The sequence below is a fragment of the Drosophila busckii genome, chromosome 2L (assembly GCF_011750605.1).
Source record: "Drosophila busckii strain San Diego stock center, stock number 13000-0081.31 chromosome 2L, ASM1175060v1, whole genome shotgun sequence".
Classification (NCBI taxonomy): Eukaryota; Metazoa; Arthropoda; class Insecta; order Diptera; family Drosophilidae; genus Drosophila; species Drosophila busckii.
The window spans coordinates 17,229,438-17,248,280 of NC_046604.1; the positions used below are offsets into that span (position 1 = coordinate 17,229,438).

Here is an 18,843-nt window from a genome sequence, read left to right on the forward strand (position 1 = left end):
CTTTACTCTAGGCTAACGTGTAACTCTAATTTTATTGATAATATCAACTTGTAAACTCTTTCAACCCAAATAGAATTAAACAGGAATTAATTTATCTCACTATCAAAACAGTTTGAAAAACAGAAAACTCTTAAAACAAAAAATTAACGATACTATCGATATCAATTAAGCAGAAATCTTTCAGTACAAATCTATAAATAAATTTGAATTGTCAAAAAACTATTAAAATTTTATTTCTACTTTTACTTTGTGCTCACATTTTATAGAAAGTTTATCAATACTATCAATACCAGCTAGAAATCATTAAAAAAAATCAAAAAAAACTAATAAATAAATATAAAATTACAACTAGCGCAAAAATCTCATTAAAAAAAATCAAATAAAATAAGAAATAAATAGAAAATTACATTAAAAAAATCAAAAAAAAAAAAGAAAGTCTTTAACTTCAATAGGAATTCATTTATTTTAGTATCAAAATAGTTTAAAATAAATAAAGTATTGTACCAAAGCCTAACATACCTCGATACTATCGATATCAATAAGGCAGTAATTTTTCAAGATACAGCTAATTGCATAGAAATAAATTTTTTTCTAACTAACAAGCCTCTAAAAAGTTAAAAGAAGCGCTTAAAATTGTATAAATTCTGCTATTAATGCACATTTTATATATATATATATCGATATTAAGCAATATAAATATAAATAAATGCTGTTAGCGCTTTTAATAAAAGCTGCCTGACAGGCTACTGAGTAGCTCTATTAATTTGTTAAATCAAACATTTCAATCAAGCAGTCAGTTTTGTCTGCTTTATATAGACAGCGAAGCGTGACAAAGATCGATCATCGCGTGTTCGACGACAGTTCGAAGGGCGAAAAGTTTGTGGCTGAAAAGTTGTTAACTTATAAACGAGCTGAGCTGAGCTCACGAGTTTCTTTGACTGCTGTCAACGTGGGTTTGTTGCTATTTATGCGCCCAGGGTGCATATAAAACATTCAGTTGAAGGTTATAAATACGCGCTTTAAAGCAATTTACGTAGCAGTAAAAAAAAAGAAACCAAAAGCGCCGCAATGTTGACGTCTACTTACTGCTGTGTGTGTGTGTGTGTGTGTGCAACCGGAAATGCATTTTAAATGTACGGCCGCGGCGTAAATAACCCGTTAATGTTTACATGCAACACGAGTAACGGATGCGGGCTGTAGCGAGCTTTGGGGCAGCAATGCGTTGCCTTAATTTATGTGGCATGCGGCATGCTGCATTCCATTCGATTCGATTCGCAAAAGTTTGACAGCCACTTGGCACCTTGCGAAACTTTTTTGTGTAGCTTGGCCAAAAGTCACTTGGCATGCATATAAATTGTCGGCCATTAAATTTGCATTGACATTTTGGCCGCGTCGCCAGCCGAAGTTTTTTTAGTTTTTAGCTTTTTTTTTGCTGATTTATTTGCTGCTCTTTGATTGCGGGGCTGCTTTTTATTGAATTTGCTGAATTAATTTGGCCCAAGCTGCATCCACAGCATAAAAAGCAGAGAAAAAAACGTTGACAGCACATCGAACCACTTCGCTAGTTGAAGCAGCTACAATTTCCACCTGCTCTGCAGCTTTGGTCCAGCAATTAGTCTAATACCAGCTGCAAGGACATGTCTGCTTGCCTTTCAGTCAGCGCATTGTCAGTTGGTTGCCTAGCATTGAGCTCTCTTTTTGCTTTCCAACCCAATCATAATCAAAAATGCTGCCACACACAGTCATGTAGACAACATGCAACCGCAATTTTTTTCTCTCTGTCCTCAGCGCATTTACTGCTTTTGCTCTTTTTCTTTTGCTTAGACATAATATAAAGCAGTAAACAAGCTTCGGTCGTAGCTAGACGCGCATAATTGCAGCTGCTGCAACTGAAAAGGAAGCAACATTGATAATTATAATAATGATAATATAGCAACAAAGTCACATAACAACATTTTTAATTTGTTTAGCTGTTGAAAGTTTTTTGCCATAGACAAAGCCCAAAGTTATGCAACAATATATTTTATTTAATTGTGCGCCAAAGTTAGTTTGCATATTAGTAAAGTACTCACTATTTTCTCTTTAATTCTCTTAATTTTTTTGTTTTTAAAATTTTATGAGTCAGAGTCAACATAAGAGTCGCTTGGAGCGCTCATTCTTAGCAGTTGCCAAGTAATCGCCAAAGAGGTTAAAGAGTAATCGCTAAAGGGTCGTGAAGTCAGCAAGTTGCTAGTAGAGAACTCGCTATGAGATCATTGGCTAACTATAACTATAAGAAGAATATCGTCTCATAGTTTCAAAATTGAATTAAGATATAAGTTTGTTAATCAGCAGCAAACAAATCAGCAAGATCAATGCGAATTTTATATTAAGCCCCTTACGCTTTAGTGATAACCTAATAATACTTCAATCCTTAAAGTGACCTCCCTCAGTTATAATTATATTTATATTTATTCGTTCATTCGCAATTAAAGCTTCATATAGATAATTTTAACCAAGTAGATTTTCTTTTATGCAAATTACCCTTTAATAGCAAGTTACATTATCAATTATAATCAGAAATATAATTAATTATTTATTATAATTATTTTGATATAAATTTTATATGAAAATAAGCAGCAAAGCTTGTCCAATAATATTTTCGGCATTCGACATTTTATAGCTCATAAGTCTAATTAATTAATTATATTATGCTTATAATTATTAATAATTATTAGTGAACATAACTCAAGCAAATAATGTTGCTAAGCAAAGGAAAACTTTTCAGTTAGCTTAGTGTATTATTTAGTTTGAAATTCTATCTCTAGTCAAGTTAAAATTTATTTATATTAACTAAGCAGCAAAGTTTGCACAAAAATATTTTTGTCAATCGACTTTTTATAGCTCAGAAGTCTAAATTAATGAATTATATTAATGCTATTCAATTATTAATGAATTTAACTCAATCATAATAATGTTGCTAAGTAGTGCAAAACCTCTTCAATTTGCTTTGCTTATTATTTAGTTTGAGTTGCTCTATTTTAACTTTGTCTATTTTGCCTATTCGACTATTTCTTAGTCTAGTTAAAATTTATTTATATTAGAAATAAGCAGCAAAACTTGCCCAAAAATATTTTTGGTAATCGAATTTTTATAGCTTATAAATCTAATTAAATTAATGAATTAATTATAATTAATAAGCTTATAATTATTAATGAATATAATTGAAAGCTAAATAATGTTGCTAAGCAGTGCAAAACTCTGCAGTTCGCTTAAGCTTATTTATTCCGTTTGAGTTTCTATCCGTAGCGACAGTTGCTCTATTTTTAACTTTGTCTATTTCGTATCTGACTAACTCTAGTCTAGTCTAAGCTATCAATACATGGCCTCAATTAAATGCTCAAACCGCCAATACCAGAGCGCTCTGTGCTCAGTTGGATTAATTAAACTTTTTTTTGTCGACTCTAGTTTTTTATGCCGCACACACGCGTCGCTTCAGTTGTTGTGTCTTTTGGTCTTTGGGTTTGTTGGTCATTTAACTGGAAGCTGTTATTGCAATGCGCCACGTAACTGAAAGTCGCAAACGCAAAACAAGCGGCAAGTGGCAACAAAAACCGCAAGAAGTTGCCCATTTGTTGAAAGGGATTTTTTTCAGCTGCTGCTTTGTGTCTGCGGCAACAACGTTATGCACTTAGAGCAAAAAGAAATGTTGCCAAATCAGCCGCAGAGAGAGAGAGCGACAAAAACTAGGGGCGTGGGGAGTGGGGCGTGGCATACAGCGCTGTGTGGCATAAAAAGCGCCGCTGGGCAGCAAGCTGAGCTCACAAGCTAACGACGACGACTGCTGCTTGCAACGGGGTGTGGCAGCTGCAAGCTCAAAGGATAACGAGAGAGTTAGAAATGTTGAGCATACGCTGGCAACTGGCGTGCCTAGCAGCGCTGCTGGCGTTGGCAGCGGCGCCGGCTGCGGTGTTGCCCTACACGCAACAGAATGCAATGGTCATTGGTTTGCCGCTGGGCAGCGAGGATGTGGCGGCGGCATTTGACGCCCACTTGGTGGCCGATCAGCTGACAGCTGCGTCCAAAAAGCATGAGCATGAGCACGGCGAGGAGAGTGAGTCCGAGTCGGGCGAGAAGCATCATAGCGAGCACTATAAGAAGCATGGCGAGCATGGCAAGAAGGGGCACAAGCATGCGGAACACTCGGAGAAGGGCGAGAAGGGACATCACGACAAGGAGGGCAAGAAGGGTGAGCATGGCGGCGAGGAGGGGCATGAGAAGAAGCACAAGCACTCGGAATCGCATCACAAGAAGAAGAAGAATAGCGAAAAGGGCGCCAAGGGCAGCGAATTCGAAGATCATGGCTCCTACAAAAAAGGACACTCCATCAAGGGCAAGCACAATGTGCACAAGCTGAACGAAAACAAAAAGGAGAAGAAATACTATGATGAGGATCATGTCGAGGGCGGCGAGGAGAAACACGGCGAATTCGAAGAGGCGAAGAAGCACAAAAAGGGCGGCAGCCATAAGAAGGGCGAGAGCAAAAAGGGCGGCCATGCCGAGCACTACGGCAAGAAGGGGCACAGCAAGAAGGGGCACAAGAAGAAGGGCCACAAGGGGCACAAGAAGAAGCACGAGGAGTCCAAGAAGTGGGGCCACAAAAAGGAGCAGGGCAAGAAAGGCGGCGAGGAGCACAAGAAGAAGTGGCACAAGTCCAAGAAAAAGGGCAGCGAGCATGGCAGCCATGGCAAACATTGAATAACAAAATAAAAGCAACTTAGCTTAGTTTAAGAAAAACAATAAACATAAACTTTATATTGTTACCAACAATATTTTTTTAATTAGCGCCGATTAAAACAGAAGTGGGCATGCAAAATTGCTATAAATTTTGGCAATTTGGATAAAATTTAAAAAAAAATAATAACATTTATATTGTTACCAAAATATTTTTTTATTTGGCAATTTAGAATAGTGAATAAAACTAAAAAAAAAAAGAATTTGCTAGATTTTGATGCAAATAATTTTTTCTTTCTAAGTAGTCAGTCAAATAGAGGTCAGGAAAAAAAATTTAAAAATAAATAAAAATAATCTAACTAACTAAACTTGTGATTATTTCTGATTATGTTTTAAAAATTTAGTCAAAATAAGTCAGAAAAAAATTATAAATAATAACTTGTGATTATTTTTAAAAATTTGTGTTAATTTTCAAATATTTCTAATTCTTTGTAATCGTAATCATTAAAAAATGCTGCGAAATCAAAAATAATCGTAGTTTAATTATTAGTTCATCTTTTAAACAAAAATAAACTAATTACTAATGAATACGATTAATAATCCTTATATAACAGTTGAGTCTATGTGCTGCAAATAATTCTCATTACTTAACGAACTTTTAAAATGTTTAATTTATATAGCAACTATTTTTTTAATAAGCACTGATTTTATGCAATTGCAATTTCCGCTAAAACTTACAAAAAACAATTTAAAGAAATTAATAACAACAGCACAATTGTTATTAAGAGAGCTAGTTATGATTGACTTTAAATTGTTATAAAATACAATAATTTTGCTAAGCACTTGAGCACTTATAAACAATAGTTTATACATATATAGATATTTCAAGATAAGGCAGTCTTGTAGTTCAAATACAAATAATCTATAATTTTTTTATAAATTTAATTTATGCTGCTTGTAATTATCTTACACCTTTTCTTTTTATCAAAATTAAAAACAACAATTCATGTTAAAACTTTAGGTTAATTAAAAATACAACAGCAACATTTTGTTAACTGTTGCATTAATACGCATTTAAACTTTAACTAGACAATATACAAGTTAATCACAGCTTAAATGTATTAAAATGTTGCCAGTGCTTAACCTTTAACTAGCTATAAAATTCAAACTTTTGGTTGCATTTCATGTAGCATTTCAAGTTCAAAACAACAGTTTTCGTTATTACTTAAAAATACAGCTTAGAAAAAAAAAAAAAAAAAAAACAGCAAAATAAAAATGCACAAGCTTTAATAACAAAAGTGATTGTTGTTGTTGCTTTACAAATATGCAAGCTTTTGGGCTTTAAACGTTAGTCGATAAATAAGCCGCTTAGGCTTGGGAAGTTAATTGTTGCTTATGCAGTTGTAATTTACTCGACGTGCAATGAATTTTGCATATTGGAAAAACAGAAAATCGTTTGTCTTAAATTTTGTGCGCAAAAATCTTTCAATAGAGAGAGTGAGAAAGTGAGAGAGAGAGAGAGAAACTTCAAGCAGAGGCAAAAGTTGCAAAGTTCAAAGCTCAATTGGCTGCCACCTGCATTGTCCTAATTGCCAAAAGGACCGAACAGGTAAATGAAATATGAATGTGTGTCTGTGTGTGCGTGTGTGTGTGCTAATGCCATAACGTAAGACACACACACACATATACAGTAAGGCCGTGTCAAAGGTTAATTACGCATGCTGCAGGCTTCGACGCTCGCCCCGCCTTGTCACCTGCTCCGATTACCTTGGCTTGAAATCGCTTAACGCACATACGCACACACAGATTTACACACACACACACGCAAGATTTGCATGTGTGATGTTGTTGTCGGTTTGGCATTAAGCCATTCTCCAGGTTCGATTTTAGACGACGAGCTTGAGGCCGGATTGAAAAGGACAAACATCTTGTGTTTAGCTGTATATGCTATCCAACCCCGAGCTGATGTCAAATCATACATTCCAAAAACAGTAGTTGCCAGATTAGCGCGTTTCAAGCGGTTATGTTATAGCTTTTAAAATGAGCAAATAGCTGTTAGTGAATTTATTTTCTAAGCGAGGCAATCAAATCAAAAGCTTACAAAATATCAAAAATTAAAATATAAATAAATAAATTTGAAAAATTAAGTGACATCTAGCTTTTCTTTTAGCTTATTTTTACTTCAGAATTTAGCTTATTTTGAAGCGGCAAATTTACGATTTAATCAAAAGCTATACAAACATGATAACAGATTTGTAAAAATAAAAATTTGGTAAGGAAATTAATATGCAAATGCATTTAATTTTACTTTAGTATTAACACAAACGAAATCACTGACCAAACCAATATCGAATTGCAAATATTCCAAATGAATTGTCAACGAATTCATAGCACACAAAAGACTTGAATTGAACATGTCGTATACGGCAAACATTTCAGGAACTCAGTTAATATGAGCGTTAACAGGGACCTCAGATTTTTCAAATACAAAGTACAAAACAATAAAGGGAACTGAAATAAGTTGACTTAATTTTAATATTTAAGCTTATTTTTGCTCAAAATTTTGCTTATTTTGAGCAACACTGCTCCAGATCCTCCCCTTGACTCCAGCACGGCGGCGACATCCTGCCAATCGTGGATCACAGGCAGCGTGTCCTTGCCAGCACTAAAAGCTCTACGCCTTTTGTATTTGCTGCTGCAATCTGCTGGGATTTGTGGTCCAAACCAAAACAAAGGCAATAACATCGACATGAATATATAACAAAGGCGGCTCGACTCGACTCGGCTCGTTCCTGCGCTCGCTCAGCTTTAACTTCAAGGCAAAGGCATTGAAATTTGTGTTTTCGTTTTATATGCGCAGCATAACTCTGCTCCATATATATCCATATATATATATATATCTATGCAGCTAAAGCTGACTAAAAGTTCATGCTCCTCAGTTCGTGTTTGTTATTGTTTTGAAATTGCTTGAGCAACAACAACAACAACAACAACACACAATCCCACATGGCCAGTGGGCAAATGCATTAACCAAAGTGCCCCCGCGCCAGCCAATTGGGGCGGCAGCCAGGTCCAGGTTGCATGCCACAACAGCAGTTCGGGTTTAAGTCTCCGGCTAAGTGCAACCAGCAGCGTTGCAAGAGGCACCAGACAGTGGTATCAGCACTAAGAGATCATAATTCACATAACTCGGCTAATAATTCAGTTAAGTTCAAATGCGCAATACACCAGCAGCAGCTCTCACACACACACACACAGACACACACACGTATACAAACTTTGACTGTGTGCTTGGGAGTCTCCACAATTGAATGCTGAGCTAGTTGCCTGTGGTTCAAAGTCCAGGGAGAGCACTAGTTTTATTTTATGTATGTGCTGCTGAATAGTCGACAACTAAAATTTAAAAATTTTAGTGCGTTTTTTTAAATTTTAGTATTTTTATTTATTTATGGCATGCACATTCAGCAATTAATAGAAATTTTCTAGCTTGCAGATTATTGTTTTATGACAATATTTTAAATAACTAAGCATTACATTGACAAATTAAATTATTTATATTATATAAATTGCATCAATTTTATATAAAGCTGTTATTAATCAGTTACAAAAATCGTCAACTATATGTTGATCTGTTATATTAACATATATTATGATATTTTTTAAGTGTGGCAGTTGAACTTTTAAAGTTTGTTTATTTTTGAGTATACAGATAATAATAATAAAGTATGTGCGAACATATTTTTACTTATTAGTGTGAAGTGATTTGGGTAATAGTGAAAGCAAGACAATGTGAAAAGCCAGCATACTGAATATCAAAATATACACAACTTATACACGAAGTTGTGTGCATTTAAAATATGTAAGTTAAACATTTGTTGTAATATGCATTAAATATTAAATTTGACTTTAGAGAGCAGCAGACTAAGAAAAAAAATATGGCAGTCAGCGATCAGGCGATGTGAACAGCAAACAACTAAACTCAACCCTCACTAAGCTGTAGCGCCCATGATATAATAATAAAAGGTAGCGGACTGCGCTCTTAGGTTACTTAGCTTCTTCTTCCTTTCTGCTTTCTTTGCTGTCGCTCTTTCGTTTATGTATACGGATATGTGAGCGGTTGAGCGAATGAAGCCAAGTACCCAAACACCCAAAAAGAAGAGTCGAGCCTACCTGAAACCGAAGCGTCGCTGTCTTAGCGCTAAAGCAGCGCTGCTAAGCGTGGGAAAAATTGGAGAGAGAGAGAGAAATACAGAGCATGCAGGCCTCACTATGATACAATAATACAATGGGGTCGACTGCACTCGCTTCAAAGGCAACGTGCCATACAAAGAGAGAGCGCCAGCATGAGAGCGTAGGCGCTGTTCTATTTATAGAACATAAGACAGCATGCAAAAGCTGCGCTCTCAGCTTAGTGTGCTCGACTGCCTACTCACTTCTCAGTCGCGGCTCCCCCGCTGCCCGATCAGATTTACCGTGGATAAGTAGTAAGAGTCATCGATTAATGCAGACGATTATTTAATCAAGCGATTATTACTCGCAATTAATTTTCGAAATATAGTAATCTACATGTACAGTGTTGCTCGTTTAGCATATTTCAGGCTAGTTCTAGCATATTTCAAAATAGAAAAGCTTATAAATGTAGCAAATAGCTTATAGCCTGAAATCTAGCATATTTTAATTTTCTCTTAGCTTATTTTAATTTTGGTAAATTTTCTTCAAAATTGTATGAAATTTGCAGGCGCTGACCTTTGTTTTTACTTTTACTATCGTAATTTCATGAATTTCGACTTAAAATTTCAACAGCGCCGAAACTTTTTTTTTTTTTGATCCTTTTCAATGTACATTAAATTTAGTGTCTAGCTTATTCCAGCTTATTTTTTTCTCAATCTAGCCTATCTTGTCTCTCAAAATCTGGCAACACTGCTGCTGCGCTGCCAAAACTATAAGAGAATGCATTCCCAACATTTACCGTTGATCTCAAATGCTTCGTTTCTTGCTTTTGATATTATGTCTTTGCTTTTGCAAACTACTCACCCTCAGTCGCTATCGCTGCTGCGCTGCCCAAACTAGAAGAGAGTGCGTTCTCAGCATTTACCGTTGATCAAGTGCTGCTGTTCTTGCTTTTGATATTGTTGTGTCTTTGATTTTGCGAGCTCATTCAAGCATTTTATGTAAGGCTTCGAAAATACACTGTACACATTATAAAAATTATATGTATATACATACATTAGGCTAGTTAAAATGTATAATGTATTAAATTTAATAAGATATTAACAATAGACAATGAAGAACTGAACAACTCGTATGAAAACAAAATCGATGTTGGTTGCGCAAAGAAAATAAAACTCTCTAAGTTAATACAGAATTTTTCTTTCAGTGCACTGTGTAGCTGAGACAAAACTGTCTCTTTTGTTATGACTGGCCATCAACTCTTGAATCTTTTTATATAAAGTACAATTCTATAAAATATATATTTTAGTTATAACTAAATTAATTTGTTATATGCTTATACAAAAATTTGCTGTTCAGCTACCTCTATTAGAATATAGAACTTCTGCTTAACTTTCATCTAAAGTTTCGAAACAAAATATCAAACTTATAATAAGAGCGCAGTATATTGCTTTATTTAAAACATTGTATTAAAATATACAAGTTATAACAAGTGTATGATATGATATTGTTTAAAAGCAACTGCTTGTTGACAATCAGTATAAGACTTTTTAGTTTTGCGCATGACATTATATTTTGATTAACTTTATAGCCGAAGTTTTGACTAGTTGCGAGTTCAGAACATGCAAAACACATACACACAGACAGACACAGATACACACACTAGACTAAGCTTAGTTCATTGCTAGCACATGCTGCTCTCAGCTCTCTGCTCTCTCCTCTCTTCGCTCTCTTTGTATGCAAGCAATGCATTTAGTCTATCTTGGGGTCTCTGGTTGTGGCCTGAATGCGCTGCAGAGCAGTTTTAAAGGATTTTCAATGTTCTTGCAAATTAGTTTAATCCTTAGTGTGTGTGTGTGTGTGTGCCATGAGTAAAAAGTTTATTGTTTTCGGGGCCAAAAAGCTGCAGCAGCCAAGCCAAAGCTTCTAATGCTGCTGCTGCTGCTGTCTGTTGTGCTCGTTGTTGTTGTTGTTTACGTTGGCAGCGAACTGCACTTAGGCATGAGTCTAAGCCACGCCCCCAGCCCCTTCCATGTATGTGTGTGTGGCATGTATTTTGGCTATTTGCTGCAAATTGCGGCACAGACTGCAAAGCATAAGCAAATGCATTATTTAATTTTAAGTCTCACAGTTTCTGCAATTAACTAATTACAAATAAGTCGCGTGCTTTTATTTTTTAAAGGCAGTAAACGCCAGAGATTAAAAAGAAAGCATTGAATAAATCCAATGAAATTCATTGCTTGAGTTTAGTTATATTTAAATGCATTTACACTGAATTTGAATTACGCGCAGTTTACTTACTAAAGAATTGAATTTGATATAAGCTAATTGGCTTTTTTATACACTTTGATCATTTAATGTTACAACATGGTAAAGGGGTATATGAAGTTGGTTAACAGGGAAAAGAAGTCCGTGGCAGATTCACAAAGATAGTATATATCTTGATCAGCAAGACAAACTGAGTCCGTTTTTTCATGTTTTTTTTTTTTTTTTTTTTTTTCCCCGTTTGTTTTAACGTCCCCCCTGGTGGTCCCCCCCTGTTTAAATACAAATTAAAAAAAAATATATAAAAATCTAAAATAAATCACAAAAACGCTTAATTATGTTTTCGAGCGATGCCGAAAATTTCAGAAAGTTCGGCTTAACTTAGCAGTTATTATTGCGATTTTGCTGACCCAATTTAATTATTTATTTTGCCTTTACCTGTTTTAATTCAATTGGCTTGTCGCTGCAATTAACTAATTACAAATAAGTGGCGCGCTTTTCTTTTTTAAGAGCAGCTGTCGCTCACAATTAGGCGCTGCAACTCGTAAATATGCCACATGCAACAACGCAGCAGAGTGTTGCATCAATGGAATGTGTCAATGATTAGGCAACGGCAAGGACAATGGCAAATGATGACGCAAATGTAAATGTTGCACTTAGGCTGCCACCCTGCCACACAGACAAACAATAACAAGCTAATGCAACTGCCACTGCTGCTGTTGCTGCCACTGCTGTTGCAAGCTGTGGCCATGTAGCAGGCTATAATCAAGCGAATGGACACACACATGTGCAGCTTCCTCTCTCTCTATTGCACACACACATTGCAGTTAATTTATTGTGACCAATATAACGCTCCAAGGGGATGGAAGCTCCAGCATACATGCGAGGCTATCTATTGCTCCGGGTGTCGTCGGTTGCATGTAAATTGAAAATTATGGCAATGCGCAACAAGATTAGCCCCCAGTCAGGTTGCACCCCCAGCCCCCAACCCCACTCTCTCTCTCTCTCTGTTTGCTTGTAGCTCTCTTGTCTAACAAGGCCAAATGAATTTATTGAGCTTGGCGCGCGCGCGTAAATGAAATGACCAAATGAAGTTATGACTTAATGTGTGTGCGCTTCCAGCTATGAACACAGACACAGCTCAGCAGCCCAGCAAACATTTTATGCAGCACATGCCCAAACTACTACTAAACATACTTGTTTACATGCCACACTCGCATATTTTGTGTGTCTCAAATATTTAAATTATTGAGTAGCATAGAAATTTCAAATTAAATGCAAGCTGCTTGCAGTTTATTGGCTGCATTAGAAATGAAAAGAATTTTGATCGAAAATATTTATACAATTCAAATAAAAATCTTTGATGCTTAAAAGTTATGTAATTTAGATTTTTGAGTTGTGTGCAATAAAATATAAAATAAACTCAAGCTGCATAAATTAAAATATATTAAAAAATTATATAAAATAATTAAGCTGCACATATTAACAAAAAATTGTTATATAGATTGTGTTGCTTACATAGCAAAATGGTATTTAAATTGGTATAAATATATATATAAAATAGAAAAGATATCAATGCTTGTTATACAAATTTTCTAGGCCTTGTCTTTTTAATTCAATTGATAAACTGCCTTTGTTATCAGTTTTTACAGTTGAATGGTATATAAAGTAATAAAATAGGGGTTGCTTGTATAGAAATGTTGTTAACAAACAAAACAAAAGCTAATACAATAGAATGTTGCTTATATGCAAGTTGTTTATATAGAATATTTTAAATAAATAACTGAAAGCATTTATAAGTTTAATTTGAATTAAGCTTCTATCTTTATTTTTGTTACATTGATATTACTTAACAACTTTTTTTTTAATGTTTTGCCTTTATTTACATTTTAATAAGTTATTTTCTTTTCTTAAAACAAAGTCTTGGAACTTTATTCTTACATTTGCCTCATTGTAAAGCTAAATATTTAAGTAGTTACTTAGCTACGAAGCTAAGACAGTTGGTATGCTATAAAATAAACTAAACTAAGTGCAAATTAAAAATGTAATTCTTTTATTGTCGCATTAATGTAAAATGAAATCAGCTTGAAGCGCTGCACAAAATGCAAAATGTTGGCACATGCTATAGATATATAGATAGCTGTATACCTGATAATATGTCCGACTGTCTGACATATCAGCGAGTGAGTCTGTCTGTCTGTCTGTTTGTCTAACTGTCAACTACAGCTCTCTGCACTTTGGTCCTACGAGTTGCCACTCGAGGATTTTTCTGCGCCGTTTTGACACAAAATCCGACACTTATCCAAGCAGACGATGTTCAGCGCTGCGTTGCATGTGGCAAGCTGGGAATTACTGTTAAGGGAGAGCAGTTGGGTGTACTTGGCGCAGCGCACTCGAAATTCTTCTGCTGCTGCTGCTTCTTCATCTCAGTGGCAATGGCAGCCAAGTGCAGCAACTTTTCAGCAGAGCTCACTCGCCTTATTATGCAAATGTCCCAAGAGCTGCTGCTGCTGCTGCTGCTGCTGCATGCCAACGTCATCGATTTATAAGTTATGCAAGGCGGCCATGCTTCCTCCCCTCCCCCCCCTTGCTCCATATATTGTGCAATCTAAGGCATCGACTGACTGTTGACTACTTTGTAAGCAATGGTTTACTCATTGTAAGTTGCCACTTTTGAATTTTGTGCTCACAATATTTTGTTCTACTCCCCCCGCTCTTTATTAAAATCCATCCGCTCGCTCTCTTGGCCTGACCGCTCGCTTTCCAATTAGGCGCCGCACAGTTCATAGTTCTCTGGCTTTCTGCTCTCTGTGCTGTAACCAATGCAGATGATTGGTTGCACACAAACAAATGGCAAATGGAAAGGAATACAAAAACATTTTGTACTCTGATATGCAAAAATAACAATCACACACACAAACGCGTATATATTTTAACAATGCAATTTTTAATCAAAGTTTTTTGCTTGCCCAACAGCAACAGCAAAAAAAAAATACTAATTGCTTACAAACTAAAAGATTTAATTGCTGCAAGCAAAGAAATGAATTGAATGCTTGTAAATTTAGTTTATTTATTTAGTTGTTTAATGTACAAAAGGCACAGACAACAGTAAAAGTATAAAATTACATTAATTTAAAAATTAGTTACTTGTAAACTTAATTTATGTATTAATTTTTTTTATAAAAAATATATAAAAGAATATGTTTTACAAATCATAATTTAATATATATATTTTTTATTTTTTAAATTAAGCATTTACAATTAAATGTTAAATTAAACTTGTACATGTAAATTTTATTTATGTATTAATCAGTTTAATATGAAAAGAATAAAATTACATTAATTATAATTTAAATTCATTATTTTTATTCATAAAAAAATTATTTAAAATGGTATAACAATTAAATTAAACAAATAAGTTTATAAATTTAATTAATTTACAATATTTAGTTGCTTAATGTCAAATAAAATATGCAAATAATTACATTAAATATTATTTGAATTTATTATTTTTATTTAATTAAAAATGCGTTAAAATAAGTATTCAAAATTAAATTAAACTGCTAATTTTAATTTATTTATTTAATATCAATATCAATATGATATAAAAATAAATACAATTAATTAATTACTATTATTATTTATTTAAAAATGTGTTAAAAATAATTATTTACAATTAAATGTTAAATTTAAAGTGCAGCGCTGATCGTCAAACTGTTGTGTGCATATAAATGCGTAAGTATTGCATTTCATAACTAAACAAACAGCCCACGTCACACTTAATCTACTCTAATTCTGTTGCTTCTTCTTGCCAAACACACTGTCATCCAGCAAACTCTACGCTCACAACTGGTTGGCAAAGCTGCTACGAACGAAAGCTCTACAGCCGAAAGCTCGAACTGCTGTGCGATCGGTGCGACTTCCAATTGGAAACTGCTGTGCTCAGTCGGTTTTAGTTCTGTGGAGAAAAGCAGCAACGTTCGCAAGCGGGAACGTCACAAGACAGAAAAAAGTAAGCCCAAAGCAAACAACTGAATAAAATATGAAGAAACTAATTTAAAAGCTATAGAATATAACACTAAATGCATACAAGGTTGAAGCGCAGCTTGTTGAGCCTAAAACAAGCGCAAAAAAGTGTTAAAAAAAAAGAGTTTTGTAGGCAAATGTAATACGCATGCATATTAGATAATAAGTGCAGCTAAAACTAAAATGCAACTAAAACACAGCAAACTGTACGCGATAAAGCAGAGCTGCTAAAAAAAGTGCGAACTCTGCGTGAAAATAAAAAATTACTTCTAGTGTAGTGAAAAAAAAAGTAGTCAGCTGACCTTGCTGCTTGTTGCCGCGCGGGGTCTTGTGATACAATTAATTAATGTCTTATTAGAGTTATAGCAGCCCCAGCCAGCAATTCCAACGTAAATGACTAAAATTCAATATGGTGGCTTCGCATTTTAGTTAGCAGCGCACTGTGCTTATTTTTTTTTTCATTTGTCAGCTGACAGCAGTCTTGTGATCAACGCGTCAAATAACAATTGTCAAAAAAGTCGAGTTCGAAAGAGAGCGCGCCGCTCTCTCTTAGTCTCGCTCTCGCGCTCAATTACGCGCTCACGCTCTTTTAGATAACAAAGCGCTGACTGGAAACGAAACGCACCCGCATAAGTAATAAGTAAAAGAAGAAGCAGAAACTAAAACGTAACCACAAAATAATTAACTGTATATAATTTTTAATAGCAAACAGCTTGTAATATTTGTAGTTTTTAAACGTTTTCAAGCAACGATCTCGCTCACACACTCGCGCTTTGCATATCAAACTTATCAAAAAACGTAATTGACAGCAACTTTTCGAAAAGCTCGCAGCGTCACGTGAAATAAAAGCTCTGCTTATAAACTTTTGTACATTAAGCGAGCCCCAATTTGTTAAAAGTAGCACTAAATAATTTTTTCGTACTGTATTTATTAATAAAAAGCGCTTAAAACTAGCTTAACTAGCTAAAATAATTTATTTAAATGCTCAAGTGGGCGCGGCCACTGCCTTTAACGCCTCTAATTATTGCCAGACATGCGCTGCTGTTGTCAGCTGACAGCGATAAGCGAAAATTTTTTCATTACAAGCATGGCACAATAGTTGTGTAAATAACTAATATTATTAATTAATTTTTATCTATTTGCAGAGCTAAAATAAAACAAAATGTCTAACCTAAAGCGTTTCGATGATGAGGAGCGTGAGTCCAAATATGGACGCGTTTTCGCTGTCTCTGGCCCTGGTAAGCAACCATATCACACACAATTAATTATTATTGTTAATTAATTTTTGTTATGCAGTGGTCACTGCTGAGTGCATGTCCGGCTCTGCTATGTACGAGTTGGTGCGCGTCGGCTACTATGAGCTGGTGGGTGAGATCATTCGTCTCGAGGGCGACATGGCCACCATTCAGGTCTATGAGGAAACCTCTGGCGTCACTGTCGGCGATCCCGTGCTGCGTACTGGCAAGCCACTGTCCGTTGAGCTGGGCCCCGGCATTATGGGCAGCATCTTTGACGGTATCCAGCGTCCGTTGAAGGACATTAACGAGCTCACCGAGTCCATCTATATACCCAAGGGTGTCAATGTGCCCAGCTTGTCGCGCACTGCTCACTGGGAGTTCAATCCCTTGAATGTCAAGGTCGGCAGCCACATTACCGGTGGTGATCTTTATGGTCTGGTGCATGAGAACACGCTGGTCAAGCACAAGATGATTGTCAATCCACGCGCCAAGGGCACAGTGCGTTATATTGCGCCCTCGGGCAACTACAAGGTCGATGATGTTGTCTTGGAAACTGAGTTCGATGGCGAGATTACCAAGCACACTATGTTGCAAGTGTGGCCCGTGCGTCAGCCACGTCCCGTCACCGAGAAGCTGCCCGCCAATCATCCACTGCTTACCGGACAGCGTGTGCTCGATTCGCTCTTCCCTTGCGTCCAGGGCGGTACCACTGCCATTCCCGGTGCCTTCGGTTGCGGCAAGACTGTCATCTCCCAGGTAAGCAGCTCCCAGCTATTCATTGTAGTTCCCACTCATGCAACTCCCACTCTTCGCAGGCCCTTTCCAAGTACTCCAACTCCGATGTCATCATCTACGTCGGTTGCGGTGAGCGCGGTAATGAAATGTCTGAGGTATTGCGTGATTTCCCCGAACTGTCTGTTGAAATTGACGGCGTCACCGAGTCCATCATGAAGCGTACCGCGCTGGTGGCCAACACCTCCAACATGCCTGTCGCTGCTCGTGAGGCTTCCATCTACACTGGCATCACCCTCTCCGAATACTTCCGTGATATGGGTTACAACGTTTCCATGATGGCTGACTCCACCTCACGTTGGGCCGAGGCTTTGCGTGAAATTTCCGGTCGTCTGGCTGAGATGCCTGCCGATTCCGGCTATCCAGCCTATTTGGGTGCGCGTCTCGCCTCCTTCTACGAGCGTGCCGGTCGCGTCAAGTGCTTGGGTAATCCCGAGCGTGAGGGCTCCGTGTCCATTGTCGGCGCTGTCTCGCCACCCGGTGGTGACTTCTCCGATCCCGTCACTTCCGCCACTCTGGGTATTGTGCAGGTGTTCTGGGGCTTGGACAAGAAGCTCGCTCAGCGCAAGCATTTCCCCTCCATTAACTGGCTCATCTCGTACTCCAAGTACATGCGCGCTCTGGATGATTTCTATGACAAGAACTTCCCCGAGTTTGTGCCACTGCGTACCAAGGTCAAGGAGATTCTGCAAGGAGGACGAGGATCTGTCCGAAATTGTGCAGCTCGTCGGCAAAGCATCGCTCGCTGAGACCGACAAGATCACTCTGGAGGTGGCCAAGCTGCTCAAGGATGATTTCTTGCAACAGAACTCCTACTCGTCCTACGATCGTTTCTGCCCCTTCTACAAGACCGTCGGCATGTTGAAGAACATCATTGACTTCTACGACATGGCGCGTCACTCCGTCGAGTCCACTGCTCAGTCTGAGAACAAGATCACCTGGAATGTGATTCGCGAGGCCATGGGCAACATTATGTACCAGTTGTCCTCCATGAAGTTCAAGGATCCCGTCAAGGATGGTGAGGCCAAGATCAAGGCCGACTTTGAGCAATTGCACGAAGATCTGCAGCAGGCGTTCAGAAATTTGGAGGATTAGAGACCATGTTGGCCGTACTTTTACACCCTAATCTTATATTGTTATGTAGTTAACTTTTACAAAAAAAAAAAAAAAGCTAAAAATTATCTAGAAATGGCAACAAAGTGGCATATAACAAGTGCGAACTGTTCCGAGCCGCCCCTCCAACTCCATTCCGTAAATCCAAAATTACAAGTTTACAATTTACCGTTACACATTCCACACGCGTCGAAAGCCTGAGAGATGAAAAACATTCCGGCCTGCGGTTGCTACTTCTGCTTTATGTATTATCCTTGGGCCCAGCCAGCCAAACAGCCAGTCGACCACAACTAACTAACGTCCTTCTATGTACTTCCATTACAAAGCGCACACAAAACACACACACACACATAAATATGTGCGCTCATACAGGCACACAGACACAACAGCGCATATATAATACATACAATTACAAAAATGCATGCATAGTATTATTGTTTAATGAATGGAAAATTCTTTTGTTTATTTTTGTGAAAAAGTCATGTTTTCTCCTTGTTTGTTTGTTAAAACTTATGTAAATATTTAA

At 36.9% G+C, this 18,843-nt stretch overlaps 2 protein-coding genes across 2 annotated transcripts; both read left to right on the plus strand.

The window, feature by feature from the left end:
* Nucleotides 1-3,965: 3,965 nt before the first annotated feature.
* LOC108608202 (ribosome-binding protein 1) lies at nt 3,966-4,737 on the plus strand. Its single transcript, XM_017999479.2, has one exon. It carries the CDS (start codon nt 3,976-3,978, stop codon nt 4,735-4,737), a length of 762 nt encoding a protein of 253 aa, XP_017854968.2. The 5' UTR covers nt 3,966-3,975.
* Nucleotides 4,738-15,061: 10,324 nt separating this feature from the next.
* LOC108608188 (V-type proton ATPase catalytic subunit A) lies at nt 15,062-18,453 on the plus strand. Its single transcript, XM_017999452.2, is given in 5 exon segments — nt 15,062-15,160; nt 16,320-16,412; nt 16,471-17,168; nt 17,228-17,896; nt 17,898-18,453. Coding segments are annotated over 4 exon segments (1,845 nt in total). The 5' UTR covers nt 15,062-15,160; nt 16,320-16,336; the 3' UTR covers nt 18,300-18,453.
* The last annotated feature ends 390 nt before the right edge of the window (nt 18,454-18,843 follow it).